Below are 22,803 nucleotides of genomic sequence, written 5' to 3' on the forward strand. Positions count from 1 at the left end.
GTTCTACTCCCCTAGCCAGCACCTCTCCTAAACAGGTGTTCTACTCTGCTAGCCAGCACCTCTCCTAAACAGGTGTTCTACTCTGCTAGCCAGCACCTCTCCTAAACAGGTGTTCTACTCCCCTAGCCAGCACCTCTCCTAAACAGGTGTTCTACTCTGCTAGCCAGCACCTCTCCTAAGCAGGTGTTCTACTCTGCTAGCCAGCACCTCTCCTAAACAGGTGTTCTACTCTGCTAGCCAGCACCTCTCCTAAACAGGTGTTCTACTCCCCTGTCCAGCACCTCTCCTAAACAGGTGTTCTTCTCCCCTAGCCAGCACCTCTCCTAAACAGGTGTTCTACTCCCCTAGCCAGCACCTCTCCTAAACAGGTGTTCTACTCCCCTAGCCAGCACCTCTCCTAAACAGGTGTTCTACTCTGCTAGCCAGCACCTCTCCTAAACAGGTGTTCTACTCTGCTAGCCAGCACCTCTCCTAAGCAGGTGTTCTACTCCCCTAGCCAGCACCTTTCCTAAACAGGTGTTCTACTCCCCTAGCCAGCACCTCTCCTAAGCAGGTGTTCTACTCCCCTAGCCAGCACCTTTCCTTAACAGGTGTTCTACTCCCCTAGCCAGCACCTCTCCTAAACAGGTGTTCTACTCTGCTAGCCAGCACCTCTCCTAAGCAGGTGTTCTACTCCCCTAGACAGCACCTCTCCTAAACAGGTGTTCTACTCTGCTAGCCAGCACCTCTTCTAAACAGGTGTTCTACTCCCCTAGACAGCACCTCTCCTAAACAGGTGTTCTACTCCCCTAGCCAGCACCTCTCCTAAACAGGTGTTCTACTCCCTAGCCAGCACCTCTCCTAAACAGGTGTTCTACTCCCTAGCCAGCACCTCTCCTAAACAGGTGTTCTACTCCCTAGCCAGCACCTCTCCTAAAAACAGGTGTTCTACTCCCCTAGCCAGCACCTCTCCTAAACAGGTGTTCTACTCCCCTAGCCAGCACCTCTCCTAAACAGGTGTTCTACTCCCCTAGCCAGCACCTCTCCTAAACAGGTGTTCTTCCCCTAGCCAGCACCTCTCCTCTGCTAGCCAGCACCTCTCCTAAACAGGTGTTCTACTCCCCTAGCCAGCACCTCTCCTAAACAGGTGTTCTACTCTGCTAGCCAGCACCTCTCTAAACAGGTGTTCTACTCCCCTAGCCAGCACCTCTCCTAAACAGGTGTTCTACTCCCTAGCCAGCACCTCTCCTAAACAGGTGTTCTACTCCCTAGCCAGCACCTCTCCTAAACAGGTGTTCTACTCCCCTAGCCAGCACCTCTCCTAAACAGGTGTTCTACTCCCCTAGCCAGCACCTCTCCTAAACAGGTGTTCTACTCCCCTAGCCAGCACCTCTCCTAAACAGGTGTTCTACTCCCCTAGCCAGCACCTCTCCTAAACAGGTGTTCTACTCCCTAGCCAGCACCTCTCATAAACAGGTGTTCTCTCCTAGGTGTTCTACTCCCTATCCAACAGGTGTTCTACTCCCCTAGCCAGCACCTCTCCTAAACAGGTGTTCTACTCTGCTAGCCAGCACCTCTCCTAAACAGGTGTTCTACTCTGCTAGCCAGCACCTCTCCTAAACAGGTGTTCACTCTGCTAGCCAGCACCTCTCCTAAACAGGTGTTCTACTCCCTAGCCAGCACCTCTCCTAAACAGGTGTTCTACTCCCCTAGCCAGCACCTCTCCTAAACAGGTGTTCTACTCCCCTAGCCAGCACCTCTCCTAAACAGGTGTTCTACTCCCTAGCCAGCACCTCTCCTAAACAGGTGTTCTACTCCCCTAGCCAGCACCTCTCCTAAACAGGTGTTCTACTCCCCTAGCCAGCACCTCTCCTAAACAGGTGTTCTACTCCCCTAGCCAGCACCTCTCCTAAACAGGTGTTCTACTCCCCTAGCCAGCACCTCTCCTAAACAGGTGTTCTACTCCCCTAGCCAGCACCTCTCCTAAACAGGTGTTCTACTCCCCTAGCCAGCACCTCTCCTAAACAGGTGTTCTACTCCCCTAGCCAGCACCTCTCCTAAACAGGTGTTCTACTCCCTAGCCAGCACCTCTCCTAAACAGGTGTTCTACTCTGCTAGCCAGCACCTCTCCTAAACAGGTGTTCTACTCTGCTAGCCAGCACCTCTCCTAAACAGGTGTTCACTCCCTAGCCAGCACCTCTCCTAAACAGGTGTTCTACTCTGCTAGCCAGCACCTCTCCTAAGCAGGTGTTCTACTAGCCAGCACCTCTCCTAAACAGGTGTTCTACTCTGCTAGCCAGCACCTCTCCTAAACAGGTGTTCTACTCCCCTAGCCAGCACCTCTCCTAAACAGGTGTTCTACTCCCCTAGCCAGCACCTCTCCTAAACAGGTGTTCTACTCCCCTAGCCAGCACCTCTCCTAAACAGGTGTTCCCCTAGCCAGCACTCTCCTAAACAGGTGTTCTACTCTGCTAGCCAGCACCTCTCCTAAACAGGTGTTCTACTCTGCTAGCCAGCACCTCTCCTAAGCAGGTGTTCTACTCCCCTAGCCAGCACCTTTCCTAAACAGGTGTTCTACTCCCCTAGCCAGCACCTCTCCTAAGCAGGTGTTCTACTCCCCTAGCCAGCACCTTCCTAAACAGGTGTTCTACTCCCCTAGCCAGCACCTCTCCTAAACAGGTGTTCTACTCTCTAGCCAGCACCTCTCCTAACAGGTGTTCTACTCCCCTAGACAGCACCTCTCCTAAAAACAGGTGTTCTAAACAGGTGTTCTACTCCCCTAGACAGCACCTCTCCTAAACAGTGTGTAGCCAGCACCTCTCCTAAGCAGGTGTTCTACTCTGCTAGCCAGCACCTCTCCTAAACAGGTGTTCTACTCTGCTAGCCAGCACCTCTCCTAAACAGGTGTTCTACTCCCTAGCCAGCACCTCTCCTAAACAGGTGTTCTACTCCCCTAGCCAGCACCTCTCCTAAGCAGGTGTTCTACTCCCCTAGACAGCACCTCTCCTAAACAGGTGTTCTACTCCCTAGCCAGCACCTCTCCTAAACAGGTGTTCTACTCCCCTAGACAGCACCTCTCCTAAACAGGTGTTCTACTCCCCTAGCCAGCACCTCTCCTAAGCAGGTGTTCTACTCCCCTAGCCAGCACCTCTCCTAAACAGGTGTTCTACTCCCTAGACAGCACCTCTCCTAAACAGGTGTTCTACTCCCCTAGCCAGCACCTCTCCTAACAGGTGTTCTACTCCCCTAGCCAGCACCTCTCCTAAGCAGGTGTTCTACTCCCTAGCCAGCACCTCTCCTAAACAGGTGTTCTACTCCCCTAGCCAGCACCTCTCCTAAACAGGTGTTCTACTCCCTAGCCAGCACCTCTCCTAAACAGGTGTTCTACTCCCCTAGCCAGCACCTCTCCTAAACAGGTGTTCTACTCTGCTAGCCAGCACCTCTCATAAACAGGTGTTCTACTCTGCTAGCCAGCACCTCTCCTAAACAGGTGTTCTACTCCCCTAGCCAGCACCTCTCCTAAACAGGTGTTCTACTCTGCTAGCCAGCACCTCTCCTAAGCAGGTGTTCTACTCTGCTAGCCAGCACCTCTCCTAAACAGGTTTTCTACTCCCCTAGCTAGCACCTCTCCTAAGCAGGTGTTCTACTCCCCTAGCCAGCACCTTTCCTAAACAGGTGTTCTACTCCCCTAGCCAGCACCTCTCCTAAACAGGTGTTCTACTCCCCTAGCCAGCACCTCTCCTAAACAGGTGTTCTACTCCCCTAGCCAGAACCTCTCCTAAACAGGTGTTCTACTCCCCTAGCCAGCACCTCTCCTAAGCAGGTGTTCTACTCCCCTAGCCAGCACCTCTCATAAACAGGTGTTCTACTCCCCTAGCCAGCACCTCTCCTAAACAGGTGTTCTACTCCCCTAGCCAGCACCTCTCCTAAACAGGTGTTCTAGCTAGCCAGCACCTCTCCTAAACAGGTGTTCTACTCTGCTAGCCAGCACCTCTCCTAAACAGGTGTTCTACTCCGCTAGCCAGCACCTCTCCTAAACAGGTGTTCTACTCTGCTAGCCAGCACCTCTCCTAAACAGGTGTTCTACTCCCCTAGCCAGCACCTCTCCTAAACAGGTGTTCTACTCTGCTAGCCAGCACCTCTCCTAAGCAGGTGTTCTACTCTGCTAGCCAGCACCTCTCCTAAACAGGTGTTCTACTCTGCTAGCCAGCACCTCTCCTAAACAGGTGTTCTACTCCCCTGTCCAGCACCTCTCCTAAACAGGTGTTCTTCTCCCCTAGCCAGCACCTCTCCTAAACAGGTGTTCTACTCCCCTAGCCAGCACCTCTCCTAAACAGGTGTTCTACTCCCCTAGCCAGCACCTCTCCTAAACAGGTGTTCTACTCTGCTAGCCAGCACCTTTCCTAAACAGGTGTTCTACTCCCCTAGCCAGCACCTCTCCTAAACAGGTGTTCTACTCCCCTAGCCAGCACCTCTCCTAAACAGGTGTTCTACTCCCCTAGACAGCACCTCTCCTAAGCAGGTGTTCTACTCCACTAGCCAGCACCTCTCATAAACAGGTGTTCTACTCCCCTAGCCAGCACCTCTCCTAAACAGGTGTTCTACTCCCCTAGCCAGCACCTCTCCTAAACAGGTGTTCTACTCCCCTAGACAGCACCTCTCCTAAACAGGTGTTCTACTCTGCTAGCCAGCACCTCTCCTAAACAGGGGTTCTACTCTGCTAGCCAGCACCTCTCCTAAACAGGTGTTCTACTCTGCTAGCCAGCACCTCTCCTAAACAGGTGTTCTACTCCCCTAGCCAGCACCTCTCCTAAACAGGTGTTCTACTCTGCTAGCCAGCACCTCTCCTAAGCAGGTGTTCTACTCTGCTAGCCAGCACCTCTCCTAAACAGGTGTTCTACTCTGCTAGCCAGCACCTCTCCTAAACAGGTGTTCTTCTCCCCTAGCCAGCACCTCTCTTAAACAGGTGTTCTACTCCCCTAGCCAGCACCTCTCCTAAACAGGTGTTCTACTCCCCTAGCCAGCACCTCTCCTAAACAGGTGTTCTACTCTGCTAGCCAGCACCTCTCCTAAGCAGGTGTTCTACTCTGCTAGCCAGCACCTCTCCTAAACAGGTTTTCTACTCCCCTGGCTAGCACCTCTCCTAAGCAGGTGTTCTACTCCCTAGCCAGCACCTTTCCTAAACAGGTGTTCTACTCCCTAGCCAGCACCTCTCCTAAGCAGGTGTTCTACTTCCCTAGCCAGCACCTTTCCTTAACAGGTGTTCTACTCCCCTAGCCAGCACCTCTCCTAAACAGGTGTTCTACTCTGCTAGCCAGCACCTCTCCTAAGCAGGTGTTCTACTCTGCTAGCCAGCACCTCTCCTAAGCAGGTGTTCTACTCTGCTAGCCAGCACCTCTCCTAAACAGGTGTTCTACTCTGCTAGCCAGCACCTCTTCTAAACAGGTGTTCTACTCCCCTAAATAGGTGTTCACCTCTCCTAAACAGGTGTTCTACTCCCCTAGCCAGCACCTCTCCTAAACAGGTGTTCTACTCCCCTAGACAGCACCTCTCCTAAGCAGGTGTTCTACTCCCCTAGACAGCACCTCTCCTAAACAGGTGTTCTACTCCCCTAGCCAGCACCTCTCCTAAACAGGTGTTCTACTCCCCTAGACAGCACCTCTCCTAAACAGGTGTTCTACTCCCCTAGCCAGCACCTCTCCTAAGCAAGTGTTCTACTCCCCTAGCCAGCACCTCTCCTAAACAGGGGTTCTACTCCCCTAGACAGCACCTCTCCTAAACAGGTGTTCTACTCCCCTAGCCAGCACCTCTCCTAAGCAGGTGTTCTCTCCCCTAGCCAGCACCTCTCCTAAGCAGGTGTTCTACTCCCCTAGCCAGCACCTCTCCCAAAACAGCCAGCACCTCTCCTAAACAGGTGTTCTACTCCCTAGCCAGCACCTCTCCTAAACAGGTGTTCTACTCCCCTAGCCAGCACCTCTCCTAAACAGGTGTTCTACTCTGCTAGCCAGCACCTCTCCTAAACAGGTGTTCTACTCTGCTAGCCAGCACCTCTCCTAAACAGGTGTTCTACTCCCCTAGCCAGCACCTCTCCTAAACAGGTGTTCTACTCTGCTAGCCAGCACCTCTCCTAAGCAGGTGTTCTACTCTGCTAGCCAGCACCTCTCCTAAACAGGTTTTCTACTCCCTAGCTAGCACCTCTCCTAAGCAGGTGTTCTACTCCCCTAGCCAGCACCTTTCCTAAACAGGTGTTCTACTCCCCTAGCCAGCACCTCTCCTAAACAGGTGTTCTACTCCCCTAGCCAGCACCTCTCCTAAACAGGTGTTCTACTCTGCTAGCCAGCACCTCTCCTAAACAGGTGTTCTACTCTGCTAGCCAGCACCTCTCCTAAACAGGTGTTCTACTCTGCTAGCCAGCACCTCTCCTAAACAGGTGTTCTACTCCCCTAGCCAGCACCTCTCCTAAACAGGTGTTCTACTCTGCTAGCCAGCACCTCTCCTAAGCAGGTGTTCTACTCTGCTAGCCAGCACCTCTCCTAAACAGGTGTTCTACTCTGCTAGCCAGCACCTCTCCTAAACAGGTGTTCTACTCCCCTGTCCAGCACCTCTCCTAAACAGGTGTTATTCTCCCCTAGCCAGCACCTCTCCTAAACAGGTGTTCTACTCCCCTAGCCAGCACCTCTCCTAAACAGGTGTTCTACTCCCCTAGCCAGCACCTCTCCTAAACAGGTGTTCTACTCTGCTAGCCAGCACCTCTCCTAAGCAGGTGTTCTACTCTGCTAGCCAGCACCTCTCCTAAACAGGTTTTCTACTCCCCTGGCTAGCACCTCCCTAAGCAGGTGTTCACTCCCCTAGCCAGCACCTTTCCTAAACAGGTGTTCTACTCCCCTAGCCAGCACCTCTCCTAAGCAGGTGTTCTACTCCCCTAGCCAGCACCTTTCCTTAACAGGTGTTCTACTCCCCTAGCCAGCACCTCTCCTAAACAGGTGTTCTACTCCCCTAGCCAGCACCTCTCCTAAACAGGTGTTCTACTCTGCTAGCCAGCACCTCTCCTAAACAGGTGTTCTACTCCCCTAGCCAGCACCTCTCCTAAACAGGTGTTCTACTCCCCTAGCCAGCACCTCTCCTAAGCAGGTGTTCTACTCCCCTAGCCAGCACCTCTCATAAACAGGTGTTCTACTCCCCTAGCCAGCACCTCTCCTAAACAGGTGTTCTACTCCCCTAGCCAGCACCTCTCCTAAACAGGTGTTCTACTCCACTAGCCAGCACCTCTCCTAAACAGGTGTTCTACTCTGCTAGCCAGCACCTCTCCTAAACAGGTGTTCTACTCCGCTAGCCAGCACCTCTCCTAAACAGGTGTTCTACTCTGCTAGCCAGCACCTCTCCTAAACAGGTGTTCTACTCCCCTAGCCAGCACCTCTCCTAAACAGGTGTTCTACTCTGCTAGCCAGCACCTCTCCTAAGCAGGTGTTCTACTCTGCTAGCCAGCACCTCTCCTAAACAGGTGTTCTACTCTGCTAGCCAGCACCTCTCCTAAGCAGGTGTTCTACTCTGCTAGCCAGCACCTCTCCTAAACAGGTGTTCTACTCTGCTAGCCAGCACCTCTCCTAAACAGGTGTTCTACTCCCCTGTCCAGCACCTCTCCTAAACAGGTGTTATTCTCCCCTAGCCAGCACCTCTCCTAAACAGGTGTTCTACTCCCCTAGCCAGCACCTCTCCTAAACAGGTGTTCTACTCCCCTAGCCAGCACCTCTCCTAAACAGGTGTTCTACTCTGCTAGCCAGCACCTCTCCTAAGCAGGTGTTCTCTCTGCTAGCCAGCACCTCTCCTAAACAGGTGTTCTACTCCCCTGGCTAGCACCTCTCCTAAGCAGGTGTTCTACTCCCCTAGCCAGCACCTTTCCTAAACAGGTGTTCTACTCCCCTAGCCAGCACCTCTCCTAAGCAGGTGTTCTACTCCCCTAGCCAGCACCTTTCCTTAACAGGTGTTCTACTCCCCTAGCCAGCACCTCTCCTAAACAGGTGTTCTACTCCCCTAGCCAGCACCTCTCCTAAACAGGTGTTCTACTCTGCTAGCCAGCACCTCTCCTAAACAGGTGTTCTACTCCCCTAGCCAGCACCTCTCCTAAACAGGTGTTCTACTCCCCTAGCCAGAACCTCTCCTAAACAGGTGTTCTACTCCCCTAGCCAGCACCTCTCCTAAGCAGGTGTTCTACTCCCCTAGCCAGCACCTCTCATAAACAGGTGTTCTACTCCCCTAGCCAGCACCTCTCCTAAACAGGTGTTCTACTCCCCTAGCCAGCACCTCTCCTAAACAGGTGTTCTACTCCACTAGCCAGCACCTCTCCTAAACAGGTGTTCTACTCTGCTAGCCAGCACCTCTCCTAAACAGGTGTTCTACTCCGCTAGCCAGCACCTCTCCTAAACAGGTGTTCTACTCTGCTAGCCAGCACCTCTCCTAAACAGGTGTTCTACTCCCTAGCCAGCACCTCTCCTAAACAGGTGTTCTACTCTGCTAGCCAGCACCTCTCCTAAGCAGGTGTTCTACTCTGCTAGCCAGCACCTCTCCTAAACAGGTGTTCTACTCTGCTAGCCAGCACCTCTCCTAAACAGGTGTTCTACTCCCCTGTCCAGCACCTCTCCTAAACAGGTGTTCTTCTCCCCTAGCCAGCACCTCTCCTAAACAGGTGTTCTCTCCCCTAGCCAGCACCTCTCCTAAACAGGTGTTCTACTCCCCTAGCCAGCACCTCTCCTAAACAGGTGTTCTACTCTGCTAGCCAGCACCTCTCCTAAACAGGTGTTCTACTCCCTAGCCAGCACCTCTCCTAAACAGGTGTTCTACTCCCTAGCCAGCACCTCTCCTAAACAGGTGTTCTACTCCCCTAGCCAGCACCTCTCCTAAACAGGTGTTCTACTCCCTAGCCAGCACCTCTCCTAAACAGGTGTTCTACTCCCCTAGCCAGCACCTCTCCTAAACAGGTGTTCTACTCCCTAGCCAGCACCTCTCCTAAACAGGTGTTCTACTCCCCTAGCCAGCACCTCTCCTAAACAGGTGTTCTCTCCCTAGCCAGCAAAGCAGGTGTTCTACTCCCCTAGCCAGCACCTCTCATAAACAGGTGTTCTACTCCCCTAGCCAGCACCTCTCCTAAACAGGTGTTCTACTCCCCTAGCCAGCACCTCTCCTAAACAGGTGTTCTACTCCCCTAGCCAGCACCTCTCCTAAACAGGTGTTCTACTCTGCTAGCCAGCACCTCTCCTAAACAGGTGTTCTACTCTGCTAGCCAGCACCTCTCCTAAACAGGTGTTCTACTCTGCAGCCAGCACCTCTCCTAAACAGGTGTTCTACTCCCTAGCCAGCACCTCTCCTAAACAGGTGTTCTACTCTGCTAGCCAGCACCTCTCCTAAGCAGGTGTTCTACTCTGCTAGCCAGCACCTCTCCTAAACAGGTGTTCTACTCTGCTAGCCAGCACCTCTCCTAAACAGGTGTTCTACTCCCTGTCCAGCACCTCTCCTAAACAGGTGTTCTTCTCCCCTAGCCAGCACCTCTCCTAAACAGGTGTTCTACTCCCCTAGCCAGCACCTCTCCTAAACAGGTGTTCTACTCCCCTAGCCAGCACCTCTCCTAAACAGGTGTTCTACTCCCTAGCCAGCACCTCTCCTAAACAGGTGTTCTACTCCCCTAGCCAGCACCTCTCCTAAACAGGTGTTCTACTCCCCTAGCCAGCACCTCTCCTAAACAGGTGTTCTACTCCCCTAGACAGCACCTCTCCTAAACAGGTGTTCTACTCCACTAGCCAGCACCTCTCATAAACAGGTGTTCTACTCCCCTAGCCAGCACCTCTCCTAAACAGGTGTTCTACTCCCTAGCCAGCACCTCTCCTAAACAGGTGTTCTACTCCCCTAGACAGCACCTCTCCTAAACAGGTGTTCTACTCTCTGCTAGCCAGCACCTCTCCTAAACAGGGTTCTACTCTGCTAGCCAGCACCTCTCCTAAACAGGTGTTCTACTCTGCTAGCCAGCACCTCTCCTAAACAGGTGTTCTACTCCCCTAGCCAGCACCTCTCCTAAACAGGTGTTCTACTCTGCTAGCCAGCACCTCTCCTAAGCAGGTGTAGCCAGCACCTCTCCTAAACAGGTGTTCTACTCTGCTAGCCAGCACCTCTCCTAAACAGGTGTTCTTCTCCCCTAGCCAGCACCTCTCTTAAACAGGTGTTCTACTCCCCTAGCCAGCACCTCTCCTAAACAGGTGTTCTACTCCCCTAGCCAGCACCTCTCCTAAACAGGTGTTCTACTCTGCTAGCCAGCACCTCTCCTAAGCAGGTGTTCTACTCTGCTAGCCAGCACCTCTCCTAAACAGGTTTTCTACTCCCCTGGCTAGCACCTCTCCTAAGCAGGTGTTCTACTCCCCTAGCCAGCACCTTTCCTAAACAGGTGTTCTACTCCCCTAGCCAGCACCTCTCCTAAGCAGGTGTTCTACTTCCCTAGCCAGCACCTTTCCTTAACAGGTGTTCTACTCCCCTAGCCAGCACCTCTCCTAAACAGGTGTTCTACTCTGCTAGCCAGCACCTCTCCTAAGCAGGTGTTCTACTCTGCTAGCCAGCACCTCTCCTAAGCAGGTGTTCTACTCTGCTAGCCAGCACCTCTCCTAAACAGGTGTTCTACTCTGCTAGCCAGCACCTCTTCTAAACAGGTGTTCTACTCCCCTAAATAGGTGTTCACCTCTCCTAAACAGGTGTTCTACTCCCCTAGCCAGCACCTCTCCTAAACAGGTGTTCTACTCCCCTAGACAGCACCTCTCCTAAGCAGGTGTTCTACTCCCCTAGACAGCACCTCTCCTAAACAGGTGTTCTACTCCCCTAGCCAGCACCTCTCCTAAACAGGTGTTCTACTCCCCTAGACAGCACCTCTCCTAAACAGGTGTTCTACTCCCCTAGCCAGCACCTCTCCTAAGCAAGTGTTCTACTCCCCTAGCCAGCACCTCTCCTAAACAGGGTTCTACTCCCTAGACAGCACCTCTCCTAAACAGGTGTTCTACTCCCCTAGCCAGCACCTCTCCTAAGCAGGTGTTCTACTCCCCTAGCCAGCACCTCTCCTAAGCAGGTGTTCTACTCCCCTAGCCAGCACCTCTCCCAAACAGGTGTTCTACTCCCCTAGCCAGCACCTCTCCTAAACAGGTGTTCTACTCCCTAGCCAGCACCTCTCCTAAACAGGTGTTCTACTCCCCTAGCCAGCACCTCTCCTAAACAGGTGTTCTACTCTGCTAGCCAGCACCTCTCCTAAACAGGTGTTCTACTCTGCTAGCCAGCACCTCTCCTAAACAGGTGTTCTACTCCCTAGCCAGCACCTCTCCTAAACAGGTGTTCTACTCTGCTAGCCAGCACCTCTCCTAAGCAGGTGTTCTACTCTGCTAGCCAGCACCTCTCCTAAACAGGTTTTCTACTCCCTAGCTAGCACCTCTCCTAAGCAGGTGTTCTACTCCCCTAGCCAGCACCTTTCCTAAACAGGTGTTCTACTCCCCTAGCCAGCACCTCTCCTAAACAGGTGTTCTACTCCCCTAGCCAGCACCTCTCCTAAACAGGTGTTCTACTCTGCTAGCCAGCACCTCTCCTAAACAGGTGTTCTACTCTGCTAGCCAGCACCTCTCCTAAACAGGTGTTCTACTCTGCTAGCCAGCACCTCTCCTAAACAGGTGTTCTACTCCCCTAGCCAGCACCTCTCCTAAACAGGTGTTCTACTCTGCTAGCCAGCACCTCTCCTAAGCAGGTGTTCTACTCTGCTAGCCAGCACCTCTCCTAAACAGGTGTTCTACTCTGCTAGCCAGCACCTCTCCTAAACAGGTGTTCTACTCCCCTGGCTAGCACCTCTCCTAAGCAGGTGTTCTACTCCCTAGCCAGCACCTTTCCTAAACAGGTGTTCTACTCCCTAGCCAGCACCTCTCCTAAACAGGTGTTCTACTCCCCTAGCCAGCACCTTTCCTTAACAGGTGTTCTACTCCCCTAGCCAGCACCTCTCCTAAACAGGTGTAGCCAGCACCTCTCTAAACAGGTGTTCTACTCTGCTAGCCAGCACCTCTCCTAAACAGGTGTTCTACTCCCCTAGCCAGCACCTCTCCTAAACAGGTGTTCTACTCCCCTAGCCAGAACCTCTCCTAAACAGGTGTTCTACTCCCCTAGCCAGCACCTCTCCTAAGCAGGTGTTCCTCCCCTAGCCAGCACCTCTCATAAACAGGTGTTCTACTCCCCTAGCCAGCACCTCTCCTAAACAGGTGTTCTACTCCCCTAGCCAGCACCTCTCCTAAACAGGTGTTCTACTCCACTAGCCAGCACCTCTCCTAAACAGGTGTTCTACTCTGCTAGCCAGCACCTCTCCTAAACAGGTGTTCTACTCCGCTAGCCAGCACCTCTCCTAAACAGGTGTTCTACTCTGCTAGCCAGCACCTCTCCTAAACAGGTGTTCTACTCCCTAGCCAGCACCTCTCCTAAACAGGTGTTCTACTCTGCTAGCCAGCACCTCTCCTAAGCAGGTGTTCTACTCTGCTAGCCAGCACCTCTCCTAAACAGGTGTTCTCTCTGCTAGCCAGCACCTCTCCTAAACAGGTGTTCTACTCCCCTGTCCAGCACCTCTCCTAAACAGGTGTTCTTCTCCCTAGCCAGCACCTCTCCTAAACAGGTGTTCTACTCCCTAGCCAGCACCTCTCCTAAACAGGTGTTCTACTCCCCTAGCCAGCACCTCTCCTAAACAGGTGTTCTACTCTGCTAGCCAGCACCTTTCCTAAACAGGTGTTCTACTCCCCTAGCCAGCACCTCTCCTAAACAGGTGTTCTACTCCCCTAGCCAGCACCTCTCCTAAACAGGTGTTCTACTCCCCTAGACAGCACCTCTCCTAAGCAGGTGTTCTACTCCACTAGCCAGCACCTCTCATAAACAGGTGTTCTACTCCCCTAGCCAGCACCTCTCCTAAACAGGTGTTCTACTCCCCTAGCCAGCACCTCTCCTAAACAGGTGTTCTACTCCCCTAGACAGCACCTCTCCTAAACAGGTGTTCTACTCTGCTAGCCAGCACCTCTCCTAAACAGGGGTTCTACTCTGCTAGCCAGCACCTCTCCTAAACAGGTGTTCTACTCTGCTAGCCAGCACCTCTCCTAAACAGGTGTTCTACTCCCCTAGCCAGCACCTCTCCTAAACAGGTGTTCTACTCTGCTAGCCAGCACCTCTCCTAAGCAGGTGTTCTACTCTGCTAGCCAGCACCTCTCCTAAACAGGTGTTCTACTCTGCTAGCCAGCACCTCTCCTAAACAGGTGTTCTTCTCCCCTAGCCAGCACCTCTCTTAAACAGGTGTTCTACTCCCCTAGCCAGCACCTCTCCTAAACAGGTGTTCTACTCCCCTAGCCAGCACCTCTCCTAAACAGGTGTTCTACTCTGCTAGCCAGCACCTCTCCTAAGCAGGTGTTCTACTCTGCTAGCCAGCACCTCTCCTAAACAGGTTTTCTACTCCCCTGGCTAGCACCTCTCCTAAGCAGGTGTTCTACTCCCCTAGCCAGCACCTTTCCTAAACAGGTGTTCTACTCCCCTAGCCAGCACCTCTCCTAAGCAGGTGTTCTACTTCCCTAGCCAGCACCTTTCCTTAACAGGTGTTCTACTCCCCTAGCCAGCACCTCTCCTAAACAGGTGTTCTACTCTGCTAGCCAGCACCTCTCCTAAGCAGGTGTTCTACTCTGCTAGCCAGCACCTCTCCTAAGCAGGTGTTCTACTCTGCTAGCCAGCACCTCTCCTAAACAGGTGTTCTACTCTGCTAGCCAGCACCTCTTCTAAACAGGTGTTCTACTCCCCTAAACAGGTGTTCACCTCTCCTAAACAGGTGTTCTACTCCCCTAGCCAGCACCTCTCCTAAACAGGTGTTCTACTCCCCTAGACAGCACCTCTCCTAAGCAGGTGTTCTACTCCCCTAGACAGCACCTCTCCTAAACAGGTGTTCTACTCCCCTAGCCAGCACCTCTCCTAAACAGGTGTTCTACTCCCCTAGACAGCACCTCTCCTAAACAGGTGTTCTACTCCCCTAGCCAGCACCTCTCCTAAGCAAGTGTTCTACTCCCCTAGCCAGCACCTCTCCTAAACAGGGGTTCTACTCCCCTAGACAGCACCTCTCCTAAACAGGTGTTCTACTCCCCTAGCCAGCACCTCTCCTAAGCAGGTGTTCTACTCCCCTAGCCAGCACCTCTCCTAAGCAGGTGTTCTACTCCCCTAGCCAGCACCTCTCCCAAACAGGTGTTCTACTCCCCTAGCCAGCACCTCTCCTAAACAGGTGTTCTACTCCCCTAGCCAGCACCTCTCCTAAACAGGTGTTCTACTCCCCTAGCCAGCACCTCTCCTAAACAGGTGTTCTACTCTGCTAGCCAGCACCTCTCCTAAACAGGTGTTCTACTCTGCTAGCCAGCACCTCTCCTAAACAGGTGTTCTACTCCCCTAGCCAGCACCTCTCCTAAACAGGTGTTCTACTCTGCTAGCCAGCACCTCTCCTAAGCAGGTGTTCTACTCTGCTAGCCAGCACCTCTCCTAAACAGGTTTTCTACTCCCCTAGCTAGCACCTCTCCTAAGCAGGTGTTCTACTCCCCTAGCCAGCACCTTTCCTAAACAGGTGTTCTACTCCCCTAGCCAGCACCTCTCCTAAACAGGTGTTCTACTCCCCTAGCCAGCACCTCTCCTAAACAGGTGTTCTACTCTGCTAGCCAGCACCTCTCCTAAACAGGTGTTCTACTCTGCTAGCCAGCACCTCTCCTAAACAGGTGTTCTACTCTGCTAGCCAGCACCTCTCCTAAACAGGTGTTCTACTCCCCTAGCCAGCACCTCTCCTAAACAGGTGTTCTACTCTGCTAGCCAGCACCTCTCCTAAGCAGGTGTTCTACTCTGCTAGCCAGCACCTCTCCTAAACAGGTGTTCTACTCTGCTAGCCAGCACCTCTCCTAAACAGGTGTTCTACTCCCTGTCCAGCACCTCTCCTAAACAGGTGTTATTCTCCCCTAGCCAGCACCTCTCCTAAACAGGTGTTCTACTCCCCTAGCCAGCACCTCTCCTAAACAGGTGTTCTACTCCCCTAGCCAGCACCTCTCCTAAACAGGTGTTCTACTCTGCTAGCCAGCACCTCTCCTAAGCAGGTGTTCTACTCTGCTAGCCAGCACCTCTCCTAAACAGGTTTTCTACTCCCCTGGCTAGCACCTCTCCTAAGCAGGTGTTCTACTCCCCTAGCCAGCACCTTTCCTAAACAGGTGTTCTACTCCCCTAGCCAGCACCTCTCCTAAGCAGGTGTTCTACTCCCCTAGCCAGCACCTTTCCTTAACAGGTGTTCTACTCCCCTAGCCAGCACCTCTCCTAAACAGGTGTTCTACTCCCCTAGCCAGCACCTCTCCTAAACAGGTGTTCTACTCTGCTAGCCAGCACCTCTCCTAAACAGGTGTTCTACTCTGCTAGCCAGCACCTCTCCTAAGCAGGTGTTCTACTCCCCTAGCCAGCACCTTTCCTAAACAGGTGTTCTACTCCCCTAGCCAGCACCTCTCCTAAACAGGTGTTCTACTCCCCTAGCCAGCACCTCTCCTAAACAGGTGTTCTACTCTGCTAGCCAGCACCTCTCCTAAACAGGTGTTCTACTCTGCTAGCCAGCACCTCTCCTAAACAGGTGTTCTACTCTGCTAGCCAGCACCTCTCCTAAACAGGTGTTCTACTCTGCTAGCCAGCACCTCTCCTAAACAGGTGTTCTACTCCCCTAGCCAGCACCTCTCCTAAACAGGTGTTCTACTCTGCTAGCCAGCACCTCTCCTACGCAGGTGTTCTACTCTGCTAGCCAGCACCTCTCCTAAACAGGTGTTCTAGTCTGCTAGCCAGCACCTCTCCTAAACAGGTGTTTTACTCCCCTGTCCAGCACCTCTCCTAAACAGGTGTTCTACTCTGCTAGCCAGCACCTCTCCTAAACAGGTGTTCTACTCTGCTAGCCAGCACCTCTCCTAAGCAGGTGTTCTACTCTGCTAGCCAGCACCTCTCCTAAACAGGTGTTCTACTCTGCTAGCCAGCACCTCTCCTAAACAGGTGTTCTACTCCCCTGTCCAGCACCTCTCATAAACAGGTGTTATTCTCCCCTAGCCAGCACCTCTCCTAAACAGGTGTTCTACTCCCCTAGCCAGCACCTCTCCTAAACAGGTGTTCTACTCCCCTAGCCAGCACCTCTCCTAAACAGGTGTTCTACTCCCCTAGCCAGCACCTCTCCTAAACAGGTGTTCTACTCTGCTAGCCAGCACCTCTCCTAAGCAGGTGTTCTACTCTGCTAGCCAGCACCTCTCCTAAACAGGTTTTCTACTCCCCTGGCTAGCACCTCTCCTAAGCAGGTGTTCTACTCCCCTAGCCAGCACCTTTCCTAAACAGGTGTTCTACTCCCCTAGCCAGCACCTCTCCTAAGCAGGTGTTCTACTCCCCTAGCCAGCACCTTTCCTTAACAGGTGTTCTACTCCCCTAGCCAGCACCTCTCCTAAACAGGTGTTCTACTCCCCTAGCCAGCACCTCTCCTAAACAGGTGTTCTACTCTGCTAGCCAGCACCTCTCCTAAACAGGTGTTCTACTCTGCTAGCCAGCACCTCTCCTAAGCAGGTGTTCTACTCCCCTAGCCAGCACCTTTCCTAAACAGGTGTTCTACTCCCCTAGCCAGCACCTCTCCTAAACAGGTGTTCTACTCCCCTAGCCAGCACCTCTCCTAAACAGGTGTTCTACTCTGCTAGCCAGCACCTCTCCTAAACAGGTGTTCTACTCTGCTAGCCAGCACCTCTCCTAAACAGGTGTTCTACTCTGCTAGCCAGCACCTCTCCTAAACAGGTGTTCTACTCTGCTAGCCAGCACCTCTCCTAAACAGGTGTTCTACTCCCCTAGCCAGCACCTCTCCTAAACAGGTGTTCTACTCCGCTAGCCAGCACCTCTCCTAAACAGGTGTTCTACTCTGCTAGCCAGCACCTCTCCTACGCAGGTGTTCTACTCTGCTAGCCAGCACCTCTCCTAAACAGGTGTTCTAGTCTGCTAGCCAGCACCTCTCCTAAACAGGTGTTTTACTCCCCTGTCCAGCACCTCTCCTAAACAGGTGTTCTTCTCCCCTAGCCAGCACCTCTCCTAAACAGGTGTTCTACTCCCCTAGCCAGCACCTCTCCTAAACAGGTGTTCTACTCCCCTAGCCAGCACCTCTCCTAAACAGGTGTTCTACTCTGCTAGCCAGCACCTCTCCTAAACAGGTGTTCTACTCCCCTAGCCAGCACCTCTCCTAAACAGGTGTTCTACTCTGCTAGCCAGCACCTCTCCTAACGCAAAGCCAGCACCTCTCTAAAAGGTGTTCTAGCCAGCACCTCTCCTAAACAGGTGTTCTCTGTTCTACTCTGCTAGCCAGCACCTCTCCTAAACAGGTGTAGTCTGCTAGCCAGCACCATCTCCTAAACAGGTGTTTTACTCCCCTGTCCAGCACCTCTCCTAAACAGGTGTTCTTCTCCCCTAGCCAGCACCTCTCCTAAACAGGTGTTCTACTCCCCTAGCCAGCACCTCTCCTAAACAGGTGTTCTACTCCCCTAGCCAGCACCTCTCCTAAACAGGTGTTCTACTCTGCTAGCCAGCACCTCTCCTAAACAGGTGTTCTACTCCCCTAGCCAGCACCTCTCCTAAACAGGTGTTCTACTCCCCTAGCCAACACCTCTCCTAAAAAATAATATCAAAATAACCAGACATGTTTTCTCTTACATCTTACAGGTAGTGTCTTCTACCCCGATGTAGACGCTGAATAGGAATACATATTATTAATAAATACCGTTATGAACAGGTAGTGTGTTAATTTTTTGGGGTACTCTATTGTTGTAAACTTGCTATTTTTCACATCCAAAGTGTTTTTGTTTGTTACCGAGATGAGACCATACTATTCCTTTCAAGATGAGCCCATACTATTCCTTTCAAGATGAGACCATACTATTCCTTTCAAGATGAGACCATACTATTCCTTTCAAGATGAGCCCATACTATTCCTTTCAAGATGAGCCCATACTATTCCTTTCAAGATGAGACCATACTATTCCTTTCAAGATGAGACCATACTATTCCTTTCAAGATGAGACCATACTATTCCTTTCAAGATGAGACCATACTATTCCTTTCAAGATGAGACCATACTATTCCTTTCAAGCCACACAAGCATCACATGCAAACATAACCGGATTATATGTAGAGGAATGACACACACACACACACACACACACACAGAGAGAGAGAGCCAAGAGTTTGAAAATAACAATTTAATCACATAAAGCATACAAATGGAATCTGATGTGCTCTATACTCAAGAATTCATGTCTTGAGATTTGTTTTAAAACATACCAATTCTTTTTTAGTAGACTTTATCCAATTAGATTTCATATGGCATAACAAAAAGCACACATTTTCTGTAACAAATATGAGATAATGGGAGCACTTGTTCTCTCATGAATTCTAAGTATGTGTGATGTACTAGAGCTCTTTCCACGCTGGGAGCAGTGGTAAGGCTTCTCCCCTGTTCTCTTCTCCCCTGTGTTTGTTACCTCATGGTCCTTCAGGTTCCCTAACTGGGTAAATATCTCTCCATACTGGGAGCATTGATATTGTTTCTCTCTAGTGTGGATTCTTTCATGCTCTGTCAGTTGCCTTACCAAGGTAAATCTCATTCCACAGTAGGATCAGTGGAAAGGCTACTCTACAGAGTTTGTTAGCTCATGTTAATTTTATTCCACAGTGGGAGTAATTCCAAAAGGCTTCACGCTTGTGTGTACTTTCTCATGCTGTTTCAGTTTGCCTAATTTCTTAAAACTCTTTCCACACTGGGAGCAGTGGTAAGGCTTCTCCGCTGTGTGTGCTCGCTCATGTATTTTCAGACTCCCTAGCTGGTTAAAACTCTTTCCACACTGGGAGCATTGATAGGGCTTCTCTCCTGAGTGTATTCTCTCGTGTGTTTTCAAGTTACATGACATGGTGAAATTCTTTCCGCACTGTGAGCAATGGTAAGGCTTCTCTCCCGTGTGTGTTCTTTCATGGTATTTCAGGTATGCGGGCTGGGAAAAACTATTTTGACACTGGGAGCATTGGTAGGGCTTCTCTCCAGTGTGTATTCTCTCATGTCGTTTCAGGCCGTTTAACCGGCTAAATCTCTTCCCACACTCTGAGCAGTGGTAAGGCTTTTCTCCAGAGTGTAAACCTATATGTCTTTTCAGGGAATCTGATGATGTAAAACTATTTCCACACTGGGAGCATTGGAATGGTTTTTCTCCTGTGTGTACACTCTTATGCAATTTAAGATGCGATGCCCGTGAGAATCTCTTTCCACACTGGGAGCATTGGAACGGCTTCTCTCCTGAGTGTATTCTCTCATGTGACTTCAGGGAACCTGATGAGGAAAATATCTTTCCACACTGGGAGCATTGGAACGGCTTCTCTCCTGAGTGTATTCTCTCATGTGATTTCAGGGAACCTGATGAGGAAAATCTATTTTCACATTGAAAGCAGTGATAAGGCTTCTCTCCAGTGTGCGTTCTCTTATGTTTTTTCAGGTGCCCTAACTGGATAAATCTCTTTCCGCACTGAGAGCAGTGATGTGGTCTTGCTGATTTGGACATCACTGGGTCTGGTTCCTCAGCGGGACACGTCCCACTTTCAGAGTAAGAGTCTGGTCTCTCTCCTGCCAAAGACAGAGTATTTTTCAGTTTAACAGAGAATTTCCAGAGTGGGCTCTCTGTTACCTTTGAAGTAATGACAATTTTACACGTAGAAATTGACATTATAGGCCATTAACCTCTCTAGGGGTGTGGGACGGTAGCGTCCCACCCGGCCAACATCCAGTGAAATTGCAGAGCGCCAAATTCAAAAACAGAAATACTCATCATAAAAATTCATAAAAACATACAAGTGTTATACATCGGTTTAAAGATGAACTTCTCGTTAATCCAACCACGGTGTCAGATTTCAAAAAGGCTTTACGGCGAAAGCAAACCATGCGATTATCTGAGAACAGCGCCCAGCAGACAAATCATTACAAACAGTTACCAGCCAAGTGGAGGAGTTACTGCACTCTGTTATGTAATGTTCTGTACTGCATTCTACTGTTCCGTTCTGTACTGTTACACAAGTCAGAAAAACGCTAAAATTAATCACTTACCTTTGATGATCTTCATATGGTTGCACTCACAAGACTACCATTTACTCAATAAATGTTTGTTTCATTCGATAAAGTCCCTCTTTATATCCAAAAAACCTCCAAAAAAGCGTTTTGTTCAGTAATCCACAGGCTCAAAGGCAGTCACAACAGGAAGACGAAAATATAATCAATCCTCAAGTTGTTTTTAGTCATAATAATCAATAATATTTAAACCGGACAAAAGCTTTGTCAATATAAAAGGAAAACAAGAAAGGCACGCTCTCTCTGAGACACTGAATGGTCCACTCATTCAGAGTGGTCTTACTCCCACATTGTTCAGAATACAAGCCTGAAACAATTTCTAAAGACTGTTGACATTTAATGGAAGCCATAGGAAGTTCTGTACTGAAATCTACTGTTCTGTTTTTTACTGAACTCTACTGTTATGTTCTGTACTGCACTCTACTGTAATGTTATGTACTGCACTCTACTGTAATGTTATGTACTGCACTCTACTGTAATGTTATGTACTGCACTCTACTGTAATGTTATGTACTGCACTCAACTGTTCTGTTCTGTACTGCACTCTACTGTTCTGTTCTGTACTGCACTCAACTGTTCTGTTCTGTACTGCACTCAACTGTTATGTTCTGTACTGCACTCAACTGTTATGTTCTGTACTGCACTCTACTGTTCTGTTCTGTACTGCACTCAACTGTTCTGTTCTGTACTGCACTCAACTGTTATGTTCTGTACTGCACTCAACTGTTATGTTCTGTACTGCACTCTACTGTAATGTTCTGTACTGCACTCTACTGTAATGTTATGTACTGCACTCTACTGTAATGTTCTGTACTGCACTCAACTGTTCTGTTCTGTACTCTACTGTTCTGTACTGCACTCTACTGTTCTGTTCTGTACTCTACTGTTCTGTTCTGTACTGAAATCTACTGTTCTGTACTGCACTCTACTGTTCTGTTCTGTACTGAAATCTACTGTTCTGTACTGCACTCTACTGTTCTGTTCTGTACTGAAATCTACTGTTCTGTACTGAAATCTACTGTTCTGTACTGCACTCTACTGTTCTGTTCTGTACTGAAATCTACTGTTCTGTACTGCACTCTACTGTTATGTTCTGTACTGTACTCTACTGTTCTGAACTGTACTCTACTGTTCTGTACTGCACTCTACTGTTATGTTATGTACTGCACTATACTGTCATGTACTGCCCTCTACTGTTCTGTACTGCACTCTACTGTTCTGTACTGCACTCTACTGTTCTGTACTGCACTCTACTGTTCTGTACTGCACTCTACTGTTCTGTACTGCACTCTACTGCTATGTTCTGTACTGCACTCTACTGCTATGTTCTGTACTGCACTCTACTGTTATGTTCTGTACTGCACTCTACTGTTCTGAACTGTACTCTACTGTTCTGTACTGCACTCTACTGTTCTGTACTGCACTCTACTGTTATGTTATGTACTGCACTATACTGTCATGTACTGCCCTCTATGTTATGTACTGCACTCTACCGTCATGTCATGTACTGCACTCTACTGTTATGTACTGCACTCTACTGTCATGTCATGTACTGCACTCTACTGTAATGTACTGAACTCTACTGTTCTGAACTCCGCTGTTATGTTCTGTACTGCACTCTACAGTTATGTTATGTTCTGTCCTTTGATGTCCTTTGATGTCCAAACTTCAGAATGTGTCCGGACCAACCAAATGTGGTCTTGTTTGGGGGGCAGAAGCTCATTAAAATAATAGCCAGTGTATAGAACAATACCCGAATATGCAAAGTAGGACAGTGCATATTTCTACCTTTGTGTACCTATTCAGGATACATCACCACGAAGAGAGAACCCACTTCCCTTACTGTACTTCAATAACCAAAACAGATGTTTTTCAAAGTCAGTGTGTGATGTCATAGATGACACCTCATTCTTTCTGCAGACATCGTTGATTCTTAATTCGGAGTGAATATTTAAGTGTTTTTTTGGAATGTACACAAACACAAAAGGGAGATGGAACCAACATCCTGTAACCAAATTTTGCATCTGCACAGTTCCTGACAGTATAAGTGTTTCGTTGTTGTTGTTGTCAAATGTTAAAAGTAGTGATTGTGCATAGAGTGGAAAGGTTTGTTCAGCTTTGAAATCAATGTTTTTTGTTGTTGTTTGGCATACATTGAAAGTAAGACATCTGAGTCTCGGCGATTCCATACCTTTAACAATTCCTACTACAGAACAAATGGCTCAAAGTGTAGAACTTCAGTAGAATGCCCATTTAATAAAGATAAATAAAGGGGAAATCTGCAGTTGCTACGTCCACCTTTCTGGGCTTATACATTAATTACATGTACCCATTGATTCTTGAAAATATAAGTTATTAATGCCTCGTGAGCTTAGTTCAACTGTCATACCCCCACCAGAACCCACTATATACAATCAAAACAAGGTTAAAACTATCGTTTTGGGTGGTCAGTCTTTGCATCCATAGTTCTGTCTATGAATCTGAGAGTGGTTACGTTTCATCAGCCCCATCCCTCAGATTTTTACAGGAACAGGGGCGGGGATCTCGCTTTGATATTGTTTCAACTGCAGATTTCCCCTTAAAAACCACTCGTTTGGATCAACAACTGCGGCGCT

At 50.0% G+C, this 22,803-nt stretch overlaps 1 protein-coding gene across 2 annotated transcripts in view; it reads right to left on the reverse strand.

The window, feature by feature from the left end:
- LOC115118310 (zinc finger and SCAN domain-containing protein 2-like) overlaps positions 1-22,803 on the reverse strand; it is a 38,642-nt gene that overhangs the window by 15,215 nt on the left and 624 nt on the right. The window contains exon 2 of one of the 2 annotated variants that reach the window (XM_065000891.1): positions 18,261-19,690. The exons of the other annotated variant lie outside the window; for it this stretch is intronic. Coding sequence (XP_064856963.1) covers positions 18,741-19,690 — 950 coding nt within the window. The 3' untranslated portion in view covers positions 18,261-18,740. Of the gene's footprint in view, positions 1-18,260; positions 19,691-22,803 lie in introns of those variants that run through there. 2 annotated transcript variants of the gene reach the window in all.

Source organism: Oncorhynchus nerka, linkage group LG15 (assembly GCF_034236695.1).
Source record: "Oncorhynchus nerka isolate Pitt River linkage group LG15, Oner_Uvic_2.0, whole genome shotgun sequence".
NCBI classification, from domain to species: domain Eukaryota; kingdom Metazoa; phylum Chordata; class Actinopteri; order Salmoniformes; family Salmonidae; genus Oncorhynchus; species Oncorhynchus nerka.